The following is a 21,746-nucleotide window of genomic DNA, read 5'->3' on the forward strand; positions in this document are numbered from 1 at the left end:
ATTTTTTGTCTTTTTTTGCCCAGAAATATTGCAGGATTGGGCAGACGGCCCCGCTGGGGATGCCCCACCGGCACCACCTCGTTTTGGTGCCTCTGCGGCCCAAATCCACCCCCGGGCCAGCGCACTCCTCAGTTACATTTTTATTTTTTTAATTAAAAGATAAAAAAAAAAAGAAAAAAAGCCAAAAATCTGCGAACTTCTCGGTGGGACACCAGCGTTACTTGTGAAGTTTTCTCGTGTCTCAGTGCTCACACCGGTACTCCCGGTGCTTGCCAGGGGACAAACCGGGCTCTCTCTCCCTGTCCCCTCCGCTATTTTGAGGTGGTTTCGCCTCTTTTCACGCATTTCCCCCGGCTCCGCACCCAGCGCTGTCCCACCAAGCTCCAAGCGGTTTTCCCGTGGATTGTTCCCTCTCTCCAGCCCGTCCATTCCTCCCCTTCTCCCCCGAATCTTCTCTCGTCGGAGAGGCTCGGAGTCCTCCTCCTCCTCCTCCCGAGGCGGGCACAGCCGCTGCCCGGACCCCCCGGCACCAGGCTGGGGGTGCGGGTTGGGTTGGGTCGGGACCGTCGGAGCGGCCGCTGAGGGGGAGGGAGGGAAGGAGGGAAGGAGAGAGGGCGGCCGGGGAGCTCCCCCCTCGGTAGGAAGTTGAAGGGAGTGAAAGAGGAAAGAAGAGGGGCGGCCCCGCCGCTTCCTCAGCGCCCTCACCCCGCCGGGCTCCCCCGCGCCCCGTCCCGCAGCTCCGCGCTGCCCTTCGCCGGTACCGCCGAGGGGGTTGGGAGGTTCGGCGGAGAGGCGCAGCTGCAGTTTCCCGTCTCAACCAACAGGTTGCACCGTTCCCCCTCGCTTGGGCCCATCGGGTGAGGGCCGGGGAGCTGCGCCGTGCCGTGCCAAGCCGAGCCGAACCGAACCGAGCCCGGCCCAACCCAAAGCGAGTGCGCGCAAAGCGCGGAGCGGCGGACGCGGGCGCGTTTGGTGCCGCTGCCGCCCCTCTCTCCTCGCCGGCTCTCTCCACTCCCTCTCCACGTCGGGGAGGCGGAGGGAGGGAGGGAAGGAGGGAGGAGGAAGGGGAGGAGGAGGAGGAGGCTGTCGCTGCCGTCCTCCATTTTGTGGCGGGGGCAGAGCATTGCTGAGCGCCGCGCTGCCCGGCGGAGGGACGGGACGGGGAGGCGCGGAGGGCGGCGGGGGAAAGGAGGAGGGGGGCGAAGTCCGCGGAGTCAATTAACGCTAATTAACAGAGGGGGCGCCGCGGGAAGGGCGGGCACCGGATTAGGTCAGGGTCTCGGACCGGCGAGAGAAGAAGGACGAGGAGGAGGAGGAGCGGTCCTGGCCGCCGCCGCGGCCCCTGGAGGGGCGGCTGTTGACTCCCGCCCGCCCGCTCCCTCCAGCCGCCCCCCGCCCCGGGGCGCCATGGCAGTTGGCGGCTGAAGGAGCCTCAGCCCCCCCTTCCCCGGACGAGGTAAGGGCGGGCGGGGGTCGGCGGGGGGCTGCGGGCAACCGCTTCGCCGGGGGAAGTTCCCGGGGAGGCGCTGGGAAAGGGGGGAGGGTTGGGGGTGGGAGCCGAGCCTCCCCCGGAAGGGTCCTGGGACGGGTGGGGAGGGGGCAGGGTGGTAGCGGAGCTCCGCGGCAGCCCCCCGAGGTGGGGGTCCCCTCCCCGGGCCGGCAGCCCGCCCGCCCCTGCCCTCGGGCCGCCCCCGGGATGGGCGCGTTGGGTGTCAGCGGCGCGGGGGCTGCTCGGGCGGGGGGGTGCGGAGCGGGGAGGGGGGAGCCGAGCCCCGGGTGCAGCCTTGGAGCCGCGGACTGCTCTTATTTTGCAGAAGTGGGTGTGCCAAGGAGACAGCTCAACAGGTCTCGACACATTTCTCTGAAAACTATACTTTGCAAAGGAGATTTTATTGTAATCCGGCAGTTTTAAGTATTCGCAGCGTTTTTCCTCCTTCGGGCAGGCTCTTGCATCTGTTGGGTTGGGTTTTTTGCTTGCTTTTTTTTTTTTTTTTTTTTTTTTTTTTTTTTGACACGTTTCCTACGCTGGATGGTTTGCTGCTGCTTTTTTTTTTTTTTTTTTTTGACGTTGGGGAAATTGTCAAATATAATTACTACATTTTTCCTCCCTCGTCGTGTTAAAAAAACAACCAAAAAAACCTAAACCAAAACGGGCAGGGGGGCAAAACCAGAGCTAGATAGATACAGTTTATTTTTTTTCCAGTGTGGTGCCCACCTTAAGCGGCCCCGCGGTCTTTCCGCGCTGTTTGCAGTCCGTGGGGTTTCGGGGGGGCTACTGGGGTGCCCCGATCCCCTTGGGTGGCCCCCGAATTCCCAGGTGTGACCCCGAATTCCCAGGTGTTCAGCCGGGAGCGCGATCCCGGCGGCCGAGGGCACCCGGACGGCGCGGGGAGGTGGCAAAGGACCAAGGAAGGTTTCGGCGTTGATTTTCTCCCTCTCGGGACGCTGGGGCCACCTTAAATTTTTTGTTACACGTGGGGGACTCCTTGTTGGTCGCAAGCTTAACTTTGGCAGGGAGAAAGGAGCAGCTTTCCTCGGCAGCTTTTCCTGGAGAAAATGGGTGGCAGAGCCGTCGGGTTGGCAATTAAGCCGAGGGTCAGGTTGGTGTGGGAGCTGTGGGGTCAGTGCTCAGTGGGTGGTTCCGTGGCCAGGCTTGGATTTGGGCACCGTCCCCTCTTTTTTGGGTCGGGGGGGGGGGGGGGGAGCGGTGGCTGCTTGTGGTTAAGTGTCAAGCTGGAGGCGAACGGCATGGAAAGTTTGCCTAAGAATTTGCCGTTTTCTCTAAATATTTATGCTCCCTGCTGAAAATAAACGTAGTAAATACAAACAGATGAAATTTGCAGCGTTGGGATGTGTTTGGAGAACAGCCTGCGAGCTGTCAGTGCGATGGAAGCTAATAAAAATCCTACTTTATTTTTAGTTAGCTTTTATTTATAAGTTTGAGGCTTATTTTAAGAATCTGAGTGTGTTTCGAGATGCACGGGTTTGTATTTTAAGCCTGACCTGTGTAAAGATGGCAAAACCTGGTGTTTTGTGGTGGGGAGGTCGTGGAGCTGCTGGATGATAAGGAACCACCTGGATTCCGTCTGGCGGGCAGTGGGGAGCAGGAGAGCTGGCTGGACCTGTTGTGGGTCCATCCCAACCTGCAGGGAGAGAGGGAACTGGCTCTGGGAAGGTGGGGGAACATCCTTCTCCCCTCCCTTGCCCTGCTCAAGATGTAATTAAACAGCAGGGAAAGTTGCCTTCCAGAACTTGGGAATTGGGGACGATTTCTCTTGCTTGCTGGGCTGGGTAGCAGAGCTAGAAAGGGTGTTCAGAAAGATGTCCTGTGCTCTGGCCTGATTCTGAGCTGCTTGCTGGGTTTTAGCAAGGCTGTAAAAAAATGCACTTCCTTGTTACCAGTCAGAAATAAGCAAACAAACCACCCAAACCCAGTGGATTTGGGGAAGATGCGTGGCCCCGGTCAGTTTGTAGCATTTGCTCTGAGCAGCTAAACCGGGTTCACCAGGCTAACGATTGAGTCCTTGTTTAATTAATTTTTTTTTTTTTTAATTCTTTTCAAGCTGTTGATAAAATATCCTCGCCGTGCTAACTTTGCCTGCTTCTGATCTTTTTATAGCTAATGGTAAAGTAATGGATTCCAAAGAATTGCTTAACTCATCGGATCGAGAGGAAACAAGGAAAAATGCGCTCATCAGTACCAAAGGAGGGATCGTGATGGACTTTCACCCACCCTTCAGGGGTGGAGCTTCTGTCCAAGCCCCTGTGTCTGCATCTCCTCTCCCCACGTCTTCTCAGTCAGATTCCAATCAGCAACCTGCTCTGGCTGACTTTCCAAAAGGATTAGTAAACAATGTGCCTCAACCGGACCTGTCCAAGGCGGTCTCGCTCTCCATGGGTCTGTACATGGGGGAAACAGACTCAAAAGTGATGGGCAACGACCTCGGCTTTTCGCAGCAGGGCCAAATTGCCATCTCTTCTGGAGAAACAGACTTCAGGCTCCTGGAAGAAAGCATAGCCAGCCTGAACAAGTCCTCCAGCCTGGCCGAGGACTCCAAGGGAGCAGCAGCAGCAGCAGCAGCAGCGTCCTCGGAGGTGCCGCTGGAGTCGGCTTTCCCGGGCATGGCCGCCCGCAACGTCCCCTTAGAGTCAGGAACTGCAGTCCAAGGCCAGGTCGGCTCGAATGGTGGCAACTTGAAATTGTTCTCTGAAGACCAAAGCACCCTGGATATTCTCCAGGATTTAGAATTGCCGCCGGTATCCCCTGGCAAGGAGCCCAACGGGAGCCCGTGGAGGCTCGACCCCTTGCTAGATGATGGCGGCTTGCTGTCCCCCATCTCTGCAGATGATGCCTTCCTCCTGGAAGGAAGCCTGGGAGAAGACTGCAAGCCTCCTGTTTTATCTGACACTAAGCCTAAAATTAATGACTGCGGTGACCTTTTGCCCAGTTCCAAAATGCCAATGCCTCAAGTGAAAACAGAAAAGGAAGACTTCATTGAACTCTGTACTCCTGGCATAAAGCAAGAGAACATGGGCCCAGTGTATTGCCAGGCAAACTTCTCTGGGTCTAACCTGCTGGGCACTAAAGTCTCTGCCATATCTATCCATGGTGTCAGTACCTCTGGGGGACAGATGTATCACTATGATTTAAATACTTCATCGCTCGCTCAGCAGCAGGATCAGAAACCAATTTTTAATATCATTCCATCCCTTCCTGCCGGGTCAGAGAATTGGAATAGGTGCCAGGGCTCAGGGGATGAGACGTTAGCTCCTTTGGGAACACTCAACCTTTCTGGCAGACCTGCTTTCTCTAATGGCTATTCAAGGTAATTAGTTTTCCTTGCTCTTTATTAAAATGCTACAAGTGTTTTTAGCACAGCTGCGTGCATGCTGGTTTGTTTGGTTGGGTTGTTGTGTTTTTTTCCTTTGGAAGTCAGTCATTCCCTTTTTCGTTGGTTCTGTACCCCTGTCTGTGCTGCTGTGAATTTATTCTGTGGTGCTGTAGGAACTTTGACAAAGTACTCAAGTGTTGGTACTAAAGGGAAGAGGAGGGGAGCTGGTATGCTTTAAAAAACACACTGGTAACAGTAAAAAAAAAATTCTAAGGTATAAGCAAGAGGGAAAATGGAGTATGTGGTGGAGGGATCTGTAGGGAAGGGAGTATTGAAGTGAATGCAAAAGCTTCTTCATTCTCAAAGGTTGGAGGATCAGTCACTGTGTGTTGGTTTTCATTTAGTTTTGTGTTGGTTGTTTTTTTTTTTTTCATCCTAGTGTTACTTAAATGTTATGCACAAAAATAACTTGGTTGCTGGGTGAATTTCTAGAGTTGCGTTGAAGCCGAACTGGAGTTTTAGCTTTGGTTGGTATTGCATTTACCTTACATGGACAAGAAGGTTCCGAGTAGGAAATACTCATCAGTTGGTTCAATAACTGCATTTAGAGAGATAAGAATATTTGCAGTAAGCTTTATGTGCACCTGGAATTTAACTCTTTAAGAGAACTGGAGGAGGGCTTGCTGCTACGGGCATTCGGAGAGCAGGGATTTTCCTGGAGCTGCTTAGGACGTATTTCAAGTGACTCTGGAGTAATGTTTGCTACTTAGTAAGGCAGTGGTGGTGATATTTAAGTAAAATACTTCTCTGACATTTTGAACAGGCGTGCTGGTGGCTGGGAGGGTTCCCATTTCTGGAGGAACACCTGGGGGTCCCTTCGCCGCCGCCGTTCTCTGTTGCACAGGCAGGAGGAAGAAGAGGTTTTTGCTGGGTTTTTCTGGAGCCCCGTTTAGAAAATGGCTCATGGAGTCCATACGAGTAATCCCAGTAATTGTAGGCTTTTAATGGACTAATCTGTTTTAACTTTGGGTTGGTTTTTTATTCTTTATTGCCCCGCTGCCAATTGATCCCTGGAGTGTTCTCCATCGGTCCCAGGGCGCTCCCCGCGTGGTATTTGCTCCATTTTCCCACGGTCGGAATGAGGTGTGTGAGGATTTCTTCTGTGTTGCAGGAAGACAGCTTTCAATTTGCTTTAATTCTAGAGTTCCTTCACAGGCTTTGATTTTTGCCGTGAAAAAAATGTGTTTTCGGGTGGTTCGTGCTTTTTTTTTTGGTTTTTTTTTTTCCTTTTTCTTTTGTAGTATGTAAAGCAATCTGTAATGCAAGGAATCCAGAAGGGAAAATGAGAATTTGTAGATAAATTCAGCTTTGAGATGTGAACACTGAACGTGCCTCATCATTTATTTTGAGAGGGTAAAAGTCGTTGGTGCTGAGATTTGGTATCATCAGTCCAGCTTCCATCTTGTGTTTGGTTTGTTTCATGGGGGTTTTTTTGGTGGTTTCTTTTACTCTGCTCTCACTGTATCTTTAGAGGCAATCACCATGAAATCTGTTTCTGGATTAGGGAGGTGAATTTCATGACTGTTGAAGTAAGCAGATCCCTCCTAGATAAGGGAAGCATCACTTACGAGAATTCTTCTGTAAAGTTCACACGTTGTTTTTATTTTACAGAAGTGTTAAGCTCGAGCCAAGAGCGTTCCCAAGCGAGGGCTTTACACGTAGATACTTCTCTGGTTTTTTGGGGGGAACGTCAGGAACATTGGGTTTCCAGGCTGTGTTTTGGGGAAAAACCCCAAAAATTGATGCAAAACCCCGGGGCGCTCGGAATGCCTGCAGGCTGCATCTGATCCTGGAGCAGAAAGGCAGCAGAGCTGGGTGGTAGCTTTGATTTTTGGGAGCAATTCTGAGGAATATGGGTGTCTGTGTTTTTGGGGGGCAGGGGTTCTGCCCCACCACCCCACAGACCCTGCTACCCACACCCTGCTTCCCCTCCTGGTTTTCTTGTCTTCTCTTTCGTTGCTTTCATTTGCCTCAGGATATTGGAATTTTTTTTCCTCTTAATTCAAGGAATGTGTAAAGAATTTGGAGGCTCCTAGTTGTGTTTTGCATAAAAATTCATTAATTCTTGCCTTTGTGGAAGCTGTTCTTGCTTCCCAAGGATTTTTTTACGCTGAAACTACCAAGTCCAATTCTAAAAACAACACGGTTTGAGTTTGCTTTTGGTTTTTTTTTTTCCCCTGGAAAATAGGCTCCAACTTCTCTTTAGGATATTTGAGGTACAAAGGAGCCCTGCTTTGGAAGCAGGAACTCTTTCTTCCTGAACCTTGTGAGAAATATTTGGTCTAAACTAGGTTAGTTTAAGGTGATGTCTTCGGGATTTGTTTGTTTATCTTACAGAAGACTTAACAAAATTGGCAGTTGTTTTAGAAACAAAGGAAGGATTATCTTGCCAGGTTCTTGTGGGTTCTCTTTTGGTTATTTTTTTTTGTTGGTTTTTTTTTTAAGGTACTTCTCGTGTGAGGTGAAGGCCGGGAGTTGGAGAATTGGGAATTGCTAAACTTTGGTTTCCAACAGGAAATATTTCTGGGTGGAATTATTTGACTCTTGGTAACATATCCATTATATATTAAATACATAAAGCTGCAGCTCTGTCCTGGTAGTATTTCAAGTGCCTGTTTTAATGGGGAGCACGTCGTGTCTCTGTACAGACACGCAGGATTGATGTGCTGCAATTTCGGAGTGATTTTTGCTTCTAAGGAGAGCACAGCGTGGTGTCTGTAATGAGAGAAGTGATAATCAGGGCTGAGAAAGCTAATCAATTTTCCCGGGAAGGAGAGGGAGGAGGAGGAGGAGGAGGAGGAGGAGATGATGATATTCTGGAGTTACCCAGCAGAATGCAAACTTGAGAAACTGGGGTGATGGGAAGGAGCCGGCAGTGAGGGGTGGGTGAAGGCTCTGATGGGCAGAACCTGGGGCTGGTGTCTCAGCAGGTAAAGCTGCAGATTTTCCCCAGCAGCAGAAGGGCTGGTGGGACAGCTTCATCTGGGGCTGCTTCAGCCAGGTCTGGGCTGGCCAAGCTGGCCCTGGGTGGCTGCGAGCGAGCAAAGGACACAAATGGAATAAAAGAGATGGGGGGGGGATGGAAGGAGGCTGAGAAAAATCTGTCTTGGGGTTGTCTTGCCTAGGAGAAGTGGAACAGTATCTGGAAGAGGAGTAAACCAGACTGAAAGCATTTGGTAAACGCTTCACTGAAGAATGAGAGGGTTTGGTGGTGTCTGGGATGCTGCTTGTGATTTATCGCACCAGTGCCAGGGAAAATTTGTTGAGTTTCAAGGAAATGATTTGAGCACCGGACGCTGGCAGGACTCGGGGGTGGTGTACACGTTAAATCCATCGCTGGACTCTGTTTTATTCCCCTGGCTTCCTGGAGATGTGGCTTGTTGGGAAGGGTGATGAGGAGGGGGGCAGGGGCTGCTCTGTGCGCCTTCTCCTTCTCCCAAAAACGGGGCCCCCCTGGCAGTGCTGGAGCTTCTCCTCTTACATCTGAAATCATTCCGAGTGCTGGGGCTTGTGGGGGATCATTAAGGAAGTTTAAGGAAGGGCAAGAGCCCAGGGAAGCCAGGAAAGAGGAGGAGAATCTGGAAAGGGGGAAGAGGTTTTGCTGGTCCGTCGTGGCCCGGAGCTTTTGCTTCCAGAAGTTGCCTCTCTGCTGTCACTCCCGTGCTGGGATTCCTCCTGGACTTGGGTGTTTTACTAGAAGGAAAGGGAAAAAAGGGATCATTTTCTAGAAATGGGAAAGGTCAGTTGTCCGTTTGTCTTGCTGCATTGTTTCAGCCTGGCTGTGGGCCAAGGCCAGTGGCTTGGCAGGCTTGGATGCAGCACTTTAAATGTTGTCTGACTCAGCAGTATATAATGTATGGCACAGATGGAAATATGTCTTTTTTTTTTCTTTCTTTCTTTCTTTTTTTTTTTTAAATAATTCATTTGTGATATAAAAACCAGACTTGTTCTTTGGAGTGCTGAGGCTTTCCATAGGCTGCGTTGTGATTTGTCAGCTTAATGTAATACTGCACTTGGGCTTTGAGCCTTGGAAATACATGACAAAAAGTCTGAATTGTTCTGGCAGAAAGGGGTGAGTGGGGAATGCCCTGCAGAATATGCTCTGTGGTGCCCTGAGAAAGCAGCCAGGTAAATGGTAGGTCATGTAAGGTGTAATCCACTTCCTCCAATTTGGGCTGATTCATTCACTTAATAGCTGAGTAGGTTTTTGTAAGTCCAACCCAAATTGTTAATTTCTGCTAATTTACTTCCCCCTACGATAATACCTATTTTTTTTTTTTTTAAAAGCCTAGTTCCAGCTTCTACAAACACAAGCTGATTTTTGTTGCCCATTGCATTTTTTCCATCTGTCTTAAATGCTGTTTGAACTCCACTGGACTCTTCTGCCACCAGTAAAAGCAGAACTGCAGCTGGAGCAGCCCTTCTCCCAAACCTGCCCACAAATGAGAAACGAGATGTATTACACAACTCCTCCATGGTGCATTTACTGTGCTAAAGATGACTTTTACCCAGCAAGAGGAAATTGTCCTGGACCTGTGAATGTCCCTTTTTGCTTTGGCTGTTACTGCTCAGGCAGGGAATGGACAAGTGGCAACAATTCTATTTGCATATGTAATTGCAAAGTGGAATTCTGTGTCTGTGTGTGTGCCTCACCCAGCTGAGTTTCCAGAGCAGGCACTGGTTTAGGGCTCAGGATGCTGATGGGGAAGGTGGTGGAGCAGATGCTGTTCTGACCACTTGGCCTCCTCTCCTGTGCTGGCTGCAGAACTTTTAGCCACACTCCTCTGTGTTTTCTTCTTCTTCCTTGATATACAGCATTTAATCAAGAGACCAAACTTGCAACTCATTATCCTCTTATTGTGAACCAATTTTTTTTAGTAGTCTGTGGCTTCTGGGTCTCTTCAGAGAGCTGCTCTGAGAAAACAAGGGACCCAGCGTTGGCACTTGAGTGCAAAATGTGATTTAGAGCTTTTTTCTTAGGACATTTTGTTAAAGCTCTTTCCCACTGGCCTGAGAAACATCCATTCTCACCCCTCTGGGGGCTGTGATCGGTGTCTTCTCCCCAAGCCTGACAAGAGAAGAACAAGTACTCAGCCCTCAGAAATGTTCCTGGGAGCACAGGGACATATGTTTCTTGGTAGGGACTTTTCTCCTGGCAAACCCTTGCCTGTGGTGTACAGAAAGACACAATTCTCTCTGCCTTCCTTTCCTGGGGTGGATGAAACCTGCCCAAGCCCATCCCCTCCCTCCCTGCTGCAGGGGAACCACAGCAGCTCCCACCTCATCTTCCTCCAGGTGATGAACATCAATAAAATCCTCTTTTCAGTCCTTTTTTTTTTTTGTTTTTACAAGCGTTGGGAAAAGCTTTGTGGAGCTGCAGTTGCAGGGTTGGTGTCAGTGAAATAGCTGTGTCCCCTCTGGCACACAGAAATGAGCTCTGAAACACAGCATACAGCTACAAACCTGTGTGCAAAGAGGTGGGAGAATCTTTATTTCTGGGAAGAATCTTTATTTCTGGGAAGGAGATTTAACTGGACAGTAGGTACAGACCCGGGGAGCTCGCTGGGTTAAGCTCTCTTTGGAGCCTTTGTCTCCCAGAGCCCAGCACAAGACACCTATTTTAATCTCATTTTCCCAAGCATTAATGTGTCCCCTGGTTGCATGGGCAGATCGTTGGTGTGCTCACCACAGCAGTTGTGAGCTCTGCAGTGTCAGATCCATTTATAACACTCTTATAACACTCAGGAGTTAATTCTGCTCTGGATGCTGGGTTCTGGAAATACTAGACAGATACAGTCAGTGGATAGTCTCATCCCCATGGGGCAGGAGGGAACCAGCACAGCTGGAAGAGATGACACACAAAAGAAGAAAAAAAAAACAAACACCAAACCCCTAAATTATTTCAGTTCATTGTCTTGCTGTTGACTTCACGTCAACTGGTTGCAGATATCTGTAGGGGGAAAAAAATAAATAAACTGGAAATAAGAGTTACTTTGCCCACGTTTGAGGGGGAGACAGCTTGAGAATGTGAAGAGCTGATGTGCAGCTCTTGGGGTGGGGGAAGGTGCAGGTTTGTCCCCTGTCTGTGACAGATGTGGTAGGGATGAGTTACCCTGCTCCCAGGAGGGGTGCCCTGGGTCAGGGAACCAGTGTAGTGCAATTCCTTGGTGTCTCCTGGAGGTTTTTCTCCTTCCCTCATCTTCCCCAGGGGTGTAAGGTTGTGCACATGCCTCCCGTGGGCTCACCACCTCCTCTCTGCTCTCTTCTTGCCAGCATTTGTTCCCTGGCTCTACCAACCTCTCCCTACGTGCAAGCTGTGCCCTGCATTGCCAGGTTATTTGCTACAGCCCTGCAAGCTGGGACAGAAGCAAACCCCCCCTCCTCTTCCCATCCTTGTCACCTGCCTGCTTCACGTGTCCTGGGGAGGTGTCCCTGGGAGGTGATGGATGGAGCTGAGGTCAGTCCTTGCTGCTCAGACGTGAGGTTTTGGTGTAGGTTCCAGGTCGTGGTGTAACTTACCCAGGGGATCACGTAGAGTTCTGTAAGGGTGGTTCCTTAACTCAATAATCTCTGATTTTGGGGATTTCTGGAGGAAATGGGGCTCCTCAGAAGCCACCTTGACATCTCCTGTAGAGCGTGTGTCTCCGTGCCATCCTTGGTCTGCCAAGCTCCACGTCCCATCCACACCTCTGGAGCTCTCAGTCCATGTTCAGTCTTCCTAGAAAATGACAGTTCTGATGTCATCTGGGAATACTGCCCCGTCAGGCTGCTACTGCTTTGTTTTGGAGATAGAATATTAGATGCAGCTTCTGCTTTTTGAGCAAAGATCCCGAGATGGCAAAGGCGAAACTGCTGTTGGGGAAGGATTTCCAGAATAATAATAATAAATGTCTGTCTTGAATTCAGTTCACTGCTGCTGTAATTTAGTTAAGGAGCCGAGTTCCACATCAGATTTTACAGTAACACATTCTTCCTAGGATTGGTAATAGGTTTGTACAGTTACTGTGTGTCAGAAAACAGCTGGAGATCTTGATCATATTTATGCATCGCAGTCACACAAGATTTAATGTGAAACTTGTGAGCAGCAGGGCACAATTTACTCCTCTCCTGCTTTGTGCAGCTATTTCTTCTTCCTGGCCTTTCCTTTGCCTTACGGTAACTTTGAAGTAAATAAATAACTGCTCAGATTCTGGTTTTCTTTTGAAAAGAAAAGCCATCGTGTGGCGTCGAGGCTTGGCTTTCTTTTTGTGTTTCCTTTGGGTTTGTTTTTTTGAAGACCTGAGCTCTGGTGCTTTGATCGGGTGCTCAAGAAGGTGGAGGAAAGTCCTGGAATTGTCTTTATTTAGGAGCTCTGTCCTGGTGGGCTTCTGGCTGCATCAGGGACTTCAGCCTGGCCTTGTGCTGGGAAGGAGTCTTGGGATTTTATTGGGATTTTCCATGTGTGTGTTCCCACCTCTGAGCTGTTCATACCTGCAGGTACTCCTGGAGAAGAGGGGTCTGCAGGTGGATACCCAGTTTTTCACAGGGAGTAGCTTGGCTGCATCTCTCTGGGGTGTCAGGGCCAGGTCTGGGCTTGGATGGTTTGTGAAATTTTTAGAAAATTACTTTTTTTTTCTTTTTTTTTTTTTTTTTTTTAAATCTCTGCTCAGAATGCCATGGCTTCTATCCAGCTGTGTGATTTGGGTGTGATTGGGCTTCGGTTGCTTTCTTCTTCTTCTTCCCAGCTGGACATTTAGAAAGGGGTTTGAGGGCATCTGGTGAGGCTTTGGCTGCAGCTCCTCTGTGAGTTCTCTGGAGCACTTGTGCTGTGTCTCTAAGCTTTGCCTTCCCATGCTGTCATAGCCTGCTCTGGAGAGCACAAGTGTGAAGTTCTGGGGCTCTCAGTGCTTTTTCTTGCCAAGCTTCAGTCGGGCTGGCAGGCTGCTCCCTGTGACAGAAAAGAGCAGCTGATGGGGTTTATTTTTGTTTTCGGGGGCTTGGAGGACCTGGTGTGTGTGGCATCCTCTGGGATGATGCAGTTCCAGGCTCCGGTGTCATTGGGGCTGGAAGGGGACCCCTGGCTCCCACAACATCTCCAGCTTTCTGGGAGAGCATCTCCATGGAGCAAGAGTCACCCCGGGGTTGTTCCCAGGGCTGGGGGGACCCTTAAAAATATCCCCAATTAATGGTTTTTCTCCTTGTTTCACCCCAAGTGCCACTAGAAACAGAGTCACCTCCCTGTGGTGGCTTTCTCATGGTAACTGCTCTGTTAGCAAATTTTAACTTCTGGTTTAAGAACCCCACGAGGAGACTGAAGTGAAAATAATTCCCTACCCGTGTGTATTTTTGGTGTGCTGTTTTCCTTGGTTTATTTCAGTGATGATCTCTGGTAGATTCTGGAGGAAAACAGCTGTGATGAGGCAGAAGGGCTGCACCACGTTCTTCTTAATTCCTTAATTTCAGAAATTACTGTGTTTTCAGTTAGCTGAGTAGGATTAGGTCTTCAGAATATGCTAAGTTATTCCATTGAAGATACACTTGCTGTGAAAAGAGTGGTTTTAAATGGAGTGAAATAGAAAGAAAAAAGTGGAAGGTTGTTACGTTGCACTTAGTTGAAAACAAGAGAATCAGGGTGGTTTTCACTGCCTTCCTCAGACTGCCAAACACATGTAGATTAAAATCTAATTTCTAAAGAACAACAGCAGATATTTTTTTTCCCAATAATTTTACAAATGATCCTCTAAGAGGAAAGGGGAGACTTGGAATGCTTTTTGTGTCACTTGCTTTGGCCAAATGATACTGATAAGGCTTAAAAGAAAAATGAACATGAAATGGTGCTGGCTCTCTCTCTCTCTCTCTCCATTATTTGAAGTAGCACAGGGAAGGGATCAGGTTGGGAATTTTGTCTCCCTTTTGCCTATAGACAGGAGCTGCTCCTTTGGAACATACCTGAGAAAAAGCATTTTTTCTGACCTTTTTCTGCTTTTTCAGAGCCTGGGCCGGGCATCTCGAAGGTCACTGGGCCAGGTTGATTTCCAGGGGAAGTTACCTTCTTTCAAATCAAGGTTCTGGGCTGGGGTAAAATCCCTTGGTTTTGTTTTTGTGGAGTTCTGGGAATTCTGCCCCTCCTGCCCAGGGCTTTCTGCTGAGCCCCACACATCTGCCATTTCCCAACCGAGGGTTCTGACACCTCCATTTCTAACAAAACCAATCTGACAAGTTTGGGAATGAATTCATTTTCCATAGTTAGAGCCGACAAGTCTGTTCAAAGGAAGTGCCAGGTTCTTTGCAAGTCGGGTGCCTGATTTAATAAAACTGAAATTTAGCGCTAAAATCCCTCACACAAAATGGAAATGTTGGAAAAACCTGAATGCTCAGAGCTCTTTATTTGGAGTAGCAGAGCTTTTTTTTTTTTTTTTCTTTTTTGAAGTGTGCAGTTAATAGCAGGATGCCTGCAAGATGACATTCCTACTCACACGCGATATTTGACAGCTCCTTTCCAACCAGAGCAACTGGTTTGACAAATGAGCTTGGACCTATTTTAAAGATTCTTCTTTAAAGGCACTTTTAACACATTAAGGGTCGGAAGGGCTGGTGGTTTATGGAATAGCAAGCAGGAGGCTGGAATATTGCAAGGAGCCCACGTGCAGCTGGGTTTGCAGCTGGGGATGGTGTGGCTGAGCATTGCAGCATCCCGCTGGGAGGGGGGAAGTGACTTCTGTGTCTATTCCTGGCTGACCCCAGCCTAGAAACTGAGGAAGAGCTTTAAAGGAAATGCAGCAGTTAGCAATTTGGGTCTTTCCAAGTGATTCCTAAGTGCTGCCCACTCTGTCTTCCCCTCTGCAGTGTTTCAGGAGGGGGCATCTTGAAATCACCACCCCGATGTCAAAGGGAAATGGATCCTAACAAGGGGAGACCTAAAACTTTGTGGGAATAGGTGGCAAAACTGCAGTTCCCAGTGCTGCCAACAACATCCAACCCTGGCTGTTCCAGCAGTCTCAGAGGTGTTTATTTCCCCAAGTGTTAGTGCTGGTGTCTTGAGAGGAATGTTTATTCATTTGGCCAATTCTTTTCAGAAAAAACTTGAGTTTCTTTTCTGGATCGGGGAGTCTCTTTCTAGAATCTTTCTAAAAAGGGGAAATAGGTTCAGCAGAATTTTTTTTCCACTTGTTTTTTCTACTCAAAGCTATTTGCAATGGTTCTGCTTTGTGAAGATGGCAGAGCTCCTCATCTGTGCGTTGGGAGATGAAATAATGGCTCTGAAAACATGGCCTGAGCATTAGGGTCTGTGTGTCCCCTCTGTCTCAGGACAATCTTCTGTGGGATGGGAGCAGATTTTTGAGGGGTTTAACAATCTGCAGATCTTCTGAATACACAACCAAACCAAATTCAAAGATGCAGAAGGTGGTTGACATGGAGAAACCATGACACTGTCATGGAGAAACCTCTAAAGAGCTCAGAGGTTGACTATAAATATTGTGGACCAGAAATGCATTGCTTTGTGATACATGGATAGCTCCAAGTCACTTTTTGATTAAAAGCAAAACCTGAAAATTGGCATTTTAAAATGGGGAAAAGCTTTCCCAGCCGTGGTGAACAAAAATCCTGTAAAAGGTGTCAGGAAACAGAGGGGGATTTGGAGAAGGAGGTTGGGTGGCAGCTCCAGGATACCAACCTCCTGCTTCCCTGTGGATCCCTGCTGCCTCTTCTGCAGGTGGGGGGTTAACTTCTTCATTTCCTTCCAAAACCCTTTTGTCAGAGGTGTTTGTCTTCAGTGCTTAGGAAATCATCCCCAAATGTCAGCCAGCTGAGAGACAAAATGGAGGGGAAAAGTCTCAGCAAAACGAAAGCGAGGTATGGTAGTGTTCAACGTGATCTCCAGGGGTTGTAACGTCTTCCTGCACTTGGGTTAGGGTTTTTTTTTCCTCATTGTTAATATTGTTATATTTCCCCTGCCTTGTGTGTTAAATTCCATACTTGGCTTTGTCTTTGGAATTGCAAATAAATCAAGGTAATGATGGGAAGCAAGCTCTGCAGGCTGCTGCCGAGACGCCGACGTGCCTGAAAGCTGCCCTGCACTTTTCATCCACTAGTTAAAGTTCCCAAGACATCTAAGAAATGAAAATCTTCTCTTCTAAATAGAGGATACCCTGTTATACATAACATGGCCAGGAACCCTTCCCCAGCTGTCCCTTTTGTCCCCACACACACGTCAGATCCCACAACGTTATTTTGGCTCCTGTGCTGCTGCCGCAGACGCCATCAGAAGCAGTCAGACCCCCCCCCCCTTTTTTTTTTTTTTTTTTGCAAAAATAGAAATTCTTTTCACTTACATCACTGCTTTCTCTCCAGCGTAACTGCAGTGCACTTATAGCCGTGGGATAGATATGAATTTAATAGAATGAATGCAAGTTTTTTGCAAATATCAATGCAACAGAAGTGTTTTCTGCCTCCGCTGTTGTTCAGGGGGAACGCTGAGAAGTTCCCGTGTTTCAGCCACTCCAATCATTGATTTCTCTTTATTTGCTGATAGCAGAGGACAGAACTCAGTGCTCTGGTATTTTTAATCCCACTTTTCCTGGGGCACGTGGCTGCTGTCTGTACCTTTGGCAGCAGTGCTCTCCCAGTTTCTAAGGTGCACGAAGTCTGCAGGTTTTTGCAAGGTGAGAACAGGGGCAGTTGGGTGGGAGGTTGTGCTGGGGGATTTGTATGGATCCAAATACACATCCTGGGTGTTTGTTTCTCCTTCTGCACACTGCTGCCTCCTCTTCCTGCTGCTCCTTTCCCACAGTGGTAAATCTGTAACAGCTTTCCCAGAATTTTAGTGAGTAAAGCTGCTGAGGAATAAGCAGGGAAGGGCACTGGGAATCCTTTCCGTGATTTTTCCTAATTCTTCCTCTGGTGCAGATAGTGCAAAACATTGGTTGCTTGGACTTAGCCTTGCACAACATGTGAAAAATTAGGAGCTGATGGCTCGGATGTCTTGGTAGACATCAAGATGAGAATTTTGGGTTTTGAAGAACCATTCATGGCTGTAAGCATGGGAGCAGCTCCCAGCCCCATCACTGCTTGGCTCTCTTGCTCTTTATTTCTGGAGCTCAGGCAAGCAGATAACTTCAAAAGCTGTATTTATTGTTGAGGTTACTCTGTGAGCAGTCCTTACTTTAATATTCCAGTTTGTTCACAGAAAAGCAACCCCCAAACTGTGTCACTGCACTTTTCCTTGAGGAAGAGTTCTCCCCACCTCCCTGGGCCACCCCAGCTCCTGCTCCCCACAGCCCCATCTCTTGCTCTGTGCCTTTGGGTTTATTTGGCCTCCTCCAGCAGTGGGTGGTGTGTTAGTTTGTCTGCATTATTTTCCCTGTGCCTTGCTGAGGGAGGTAATTGTAAATTAGAGCACTGATTGCTTTCCTCTTCTGCAGGTGGCTGTGGTGCCACCTGCTTTTATTGGTACTTCTGTAGCATCACACTTCAGAGACCCAGAGCACCAAGCTGTTGACATTTGGTGAGGGTGGCTGTCGTTATTCCCATCCTCGGCCTCAAAAATATGAATCAAATATTTTATTATCATCCTGTAACACTCGTTAGCACTGACACATTCACCTTTTGTTTGGCATCTCTTAGTCAAGTCTCTGCTTCCTTTTTCTGTGATTGCTGGCACAGTGATCACAATCAGGGTACCTTTTGCAGATGGGAGGATGCTTTATTTAGGTTCCTGTTTTGTTTGGTGGGGTTTTTTTAATCCTCCTGGAAGCTGTTGACACAAAAATAGTTTGCGTGAATAAAAAACATGTGGGGAAAACGTATAAAAGTGTGGGTGTATTGTTCATGTGCATGTAAGAGAAATGGGAGAAAGGGACAAGTGGGTAGGATGGGGGGGAGATGAGGCCCCAGCAGGAGCTGTGTGGGATTTCTGATCTGCCAGGCATGCAGGCAGGTGGCTCCTCAGTGGGGTGTAGGGACTCTCAGCATAGCAACCTGCCTTCCATTTGTAAAGATTACAAAGATCATTAATCCAGAAAGTTAGGGCTCTACTGAGCAGGCAGACAGACGGGGCTTTTTTGCATCTTCAGCTTCCTCTGTGTGTTCTGGGTGCAGAGATGCAAATGATGCTGTGGGGCTCTGCACACCTTGCACCCAGGCACAGCAGAGCATGGTCACCTCCTGGCCTTCCACACAGCCCTGGGAGCCCTGTGACAAGATCTTCTGCTTCCTTATCATCTGCTGAGAGTAAACTGAAACTCCTCTGCTGTTCTTCTGAATGTCATGTTTGTTTTTCTGAGCTGGAGCACCCAGCTCCACCACTTCCTCTGCTCCAGACACTCACCTTTGTGCCCTGTGCTGCTTCTCTCCTTCCACGTAACCTTTGACTTGTCCAGATTCCAGCTTTCCCTCTCGATTGTGCTGTTGCAGTTGATCCATAAGCCATGTACAGGTTTGCAGTTGATGGGATAGGCACGTTGGAATTCCCTGGATGAAGCCTCCTGGCTGATGGAGATTGCTGTGTGCCCACCCTGGGGATGCCCGTGTCCATTCTGCCACCAGCCCTGAGGCTGGATGCAAGTGAATTTTAAATTTTTCAGAATGAAACGTAGCTTTCATTAGATCAGGAGGCACATCTGGAAGGGGGGGGGGTGTCTGATACTTTTAATATTCTTTAAACACATCATTTCTGGAAGTTGACATGCAAACAGCACAAGTCATGGGTTTAAAGTCTGGTCAGTCTCAGGACATGGTACAAGATGGGTGTCTTGTGATGGCAGATGGCTTAGAATAGCCTCTTTCATCAGCAAATTACCATTTTCCTAACTGTCCATCTGGAGCACAAAGAAATCTAAGCAGGTCTCACCTGGCAATTTTTTAATCATCTTTAAAAAAAAAACAACCCCAAGGCATCCATCCAGTGTACTGAGTCAGGAGGGACTGCGGGAGCCATCAGGGAATATTTTTATCATTTCTTGCTGTGTTCTTCCTTCCTCTCTGAACAGAGAACCTGGTTCTTCCTTGGATTCAGGGATCCTCTCTCCCCAGTTATCAGTGGTTGGACAACAAGTAAACAACTTACTGTACATGGGCTGCTGGCCAGCTGGCCTCCAGCTATCCTGCAACTTGTGACTTGCATTCAGGCTCAGAAGAATGCCTGAATACTTGCTCATTTCCTTTCCTTTCAAACACAAAAAATTCAACTTTTTTTCCCCCCCTCTAATTAAACAGCTTTCCTGGCCTAAATATTAAAATTAGGGAAAGGTGGTGGAGCTACCCTGATATGGGGTCTGGGGCATTTTCACTGAAAGCTTTTGGCCTTGGCTTGGAAGCCTTCAAGAAACCTTCAGGGTGGGTGAAATGCCTGGTTCTGAGATTCAGGTTTTTCTTTCCTTTTTTTTTTTTAATTGTAGAGCAGTTTTACCCTCATTTTCTTTTCCTCCTTGAGCCATTCCTTGTCTGGGAAAGCTGTGCTTGCCCCAGAGGGAGGGATTCAGGGCACACAGACTCTCAGCTAACCCTCTGGAAGATGCTGGGGGAGCTCATGGCTCTGCCAGCACTTGGCTGCTCTTGCACACCTTTGAAAAATCACCCTTCACAATAGTATTTTTTGTGTATTTTTAGCTAGGAAGGCAGGGGAAGATGCATGGAAATGTTAAAGGAAGCACTTGAGGTACCAGGACACCTCTGCTTGGAGTGACCTGGTGTCCTGCACTCGCGGGACCAGATTTCTTCCAAGACTTTGGAGATCTGATTCATGGGATGTTAAGTTAAATGTGTCAACACAGTAAGCTGGAAAATAATTAGATTGAATGAAGGGCTGTAATTGGTCTTTCTACCTTTGTAATTATGCTGAAGACCTGCCAGGAAAGTTGCTTCCTTTCCTATGTCCCTTTCCTTCCCGCCCCCAGAGCTGCTCATATATTCCAAGATAAAATAATTAAGCTAGGAAGGCTCCAGCAGTGCATTGAGGTTCATGCTTGTGGCTCCCTCCCTTCATCGGCCAGGGAAGGAGTTTTTCAAAAGCACCAAGACTCTGAGTATCACCTTCATTCCAGCTCATGAATTCTCCAGGCTGAGCAAAGTGTCTGGGCAGGTTCTTTTGATGGCAGCCGCTCACTGGGTGTTACATGTACCAGGGAATTAGGATGAGTGTTGGGGTGTTGCAGCAGATCTGCTTTCCCAGGGAACTTGACAGTAATTGTTTCTTAAGCAGCAAGGTTTAGATATAATCTGTCTTGGCCTTTAGTCTGAGGTCAGAAAGAAATCAGAGGCTGCCTTGGCAATCCGGATGGAGCAGCAGCAGTGTCTTCTGGAGGTTAATGGATTTATCCTGCAGAAACCTACTTCCAATTTAACTTTATCTCCTTCTGTGACCTCCATAGGTGTATAGATATATATATATTTTTTTTAAAGACAGTCAAGCAGCAGTCACACATCTGGCAACTCCTGGGCTGGCTTTGCCTTTTTGGGGGTGAGCTGGAGCTCTGGGTATTAAACACCCCTGAGTTCCCTGCAAGGCTTTGGAAAGTCTGAGGAAGAAACCCAACATTCTGTCTCTCAGAAAATCAAAATAAAGGTTTTCACTATAGGAGCCAGCTTCTTTTTCCCAGTAAAATGTAAAATAAAGTGCTTTATTTTCTGCCAGGAGGGCGTGAGGAAGCTCTCCTTTAGCCTCGTGTGTGAAGGCTTTTGTTTCAGGACAGAGCAATAATACTGAGTAGAAACTGGTTTTGAGTGGTTTTGAATGGTTTTCTTCATTATTAATTTTCCATTTTACCACGTCAACACCTTAAAGCATACCCAGGCCATTTCCCAGCCCGATGACTGAGGCATTTCTGGTCTGTTCAAGCCTTTGGTTTCTGTAAGATGACAATCCCTGTAATATTTATGAAACTATGGTTTTGGGTTGGGGTTGGTTTTTTGGTTTTTTTTTTTTTTTCCTTGTTGGCTTTATTAAAAAAACGTTGAACAGGAGAAGTCAGTCTGGAAGGAATGAATTCCATTATTTCTGACTTTACAGTGCTCCCCAGTGACTGTCAGCTGGGGCAGGAAACCTGCTGGGGCTGCAGGAGGAGAGCAGTGAGGATGAGTTTATTATATGTATGTTATATATATTTATATAACCTTATATATATGTGTGTGTGTGTGTGTATTATCTATGAGTCTGTAGAGGCTTCAGGGGAGGAAAGCTGAGGATGAGCACACACATGGCTGGGCAGTCAGTGTCACCTCTGTTACATTCCCATCACCCATGGATTTTGGAGAACCACCTGCAGGGATGTCTGGGTCATGCACAGATGGACCCAGCCACATCCAGGTGTCCTCCAGGCTGGTCCTGAACCTCTCCTGGGCCATTGTGTCAAGCTATGGAATTTTTCTCCCCTTTAATCCAAGTCCTTGGAATATTTCAAGGTATTCATTCAAAGCTTACAACCGAGGCCAGCAGCAGAGTGGGGGCTCAGCTTCATCATGAGGTGCTAGAAAAGAAGCAAGTCTATTGCTGCTTTGCCTTTTTAACCTTTTGGTCACCCATTTCCCAGCTCAGGACAGGGTTTCTGAGACCAGAGAGGTTCTGACAACTGCAAGCCCTTCAGCAGAGCTGAAGGAAAAACCCCAGATGCTGCGAGACTCGTGATTAGAACTGCAGGAATAAGCAGCAGAGGGAAACACTTATCACTCTCTCCTTGAAAAGCCTGGCCTGCTTATCTCCAGTTCTTGGCCTCGCTCAGGCCATCTACACCAAAGATGAAAAACTACAGACCTTTGCCTCTGTTTGTTAATTCTTTAGGGATCATTGCAGTGGAAAAATGGTTTTAAGTTGTGAGCGTTCCAAGCTTTCTGAAACAGCCTGGCTTCCAAAATCCAGAGGAGCTGCATGAATAATGGAAT

At 48.1% G+C, this 21,746-nt stretch overlaps 1 protein-coding gene across 3 annotated transcripts in view; it reads left to right on the top strand.

Moving 5' to 3' along the window:
• The first annotated feature begins 1,113 nt into the window (after window positions 1-1,113).
• NR3C1 (nuclear receptor subfamily 3 group C member 1) overlaps window positions 1,114-21,746 on the top strand; it is a 55,028-nt gene continuing 34,395 nt past the window's right edge. For 2 of the 3 annotated variants that reach the window (XR_011728927.1, XM_071759084.1), the window contains exons 1-2: window positions 1,116-1,456; window positions 3,620-4,826. Coding sequence is in view for 2 of the 3 variants with exons in the window: in XM_071759084.1 (XP_071615185.1) it covers window positions 3,634-4,826 (1,193 nt within the window). In the remaining variant the exon portion in view is untranslated. Of the gene's footprint in view, window positions 1,457-3,619; window positions 4,827-21,746 lie in introns of all 3 variants that reach the window. The other variant, XM_071759085.1, reaches the window with a different exon arrangement.

This window comes from Heliangelus exortis, chromosome 15 (assembly GCF_036169615.1).
Source record: "Heliangelus exortis chromosome 15, bHelExo1.hap1, whole genome shotgun sequence".
Lineage (NCBI taxonomy): Eukaryota > Metazoa > Chordata > Aves > Apodiformes > Trochilidae > Heliangelus > Heliangelus exortis.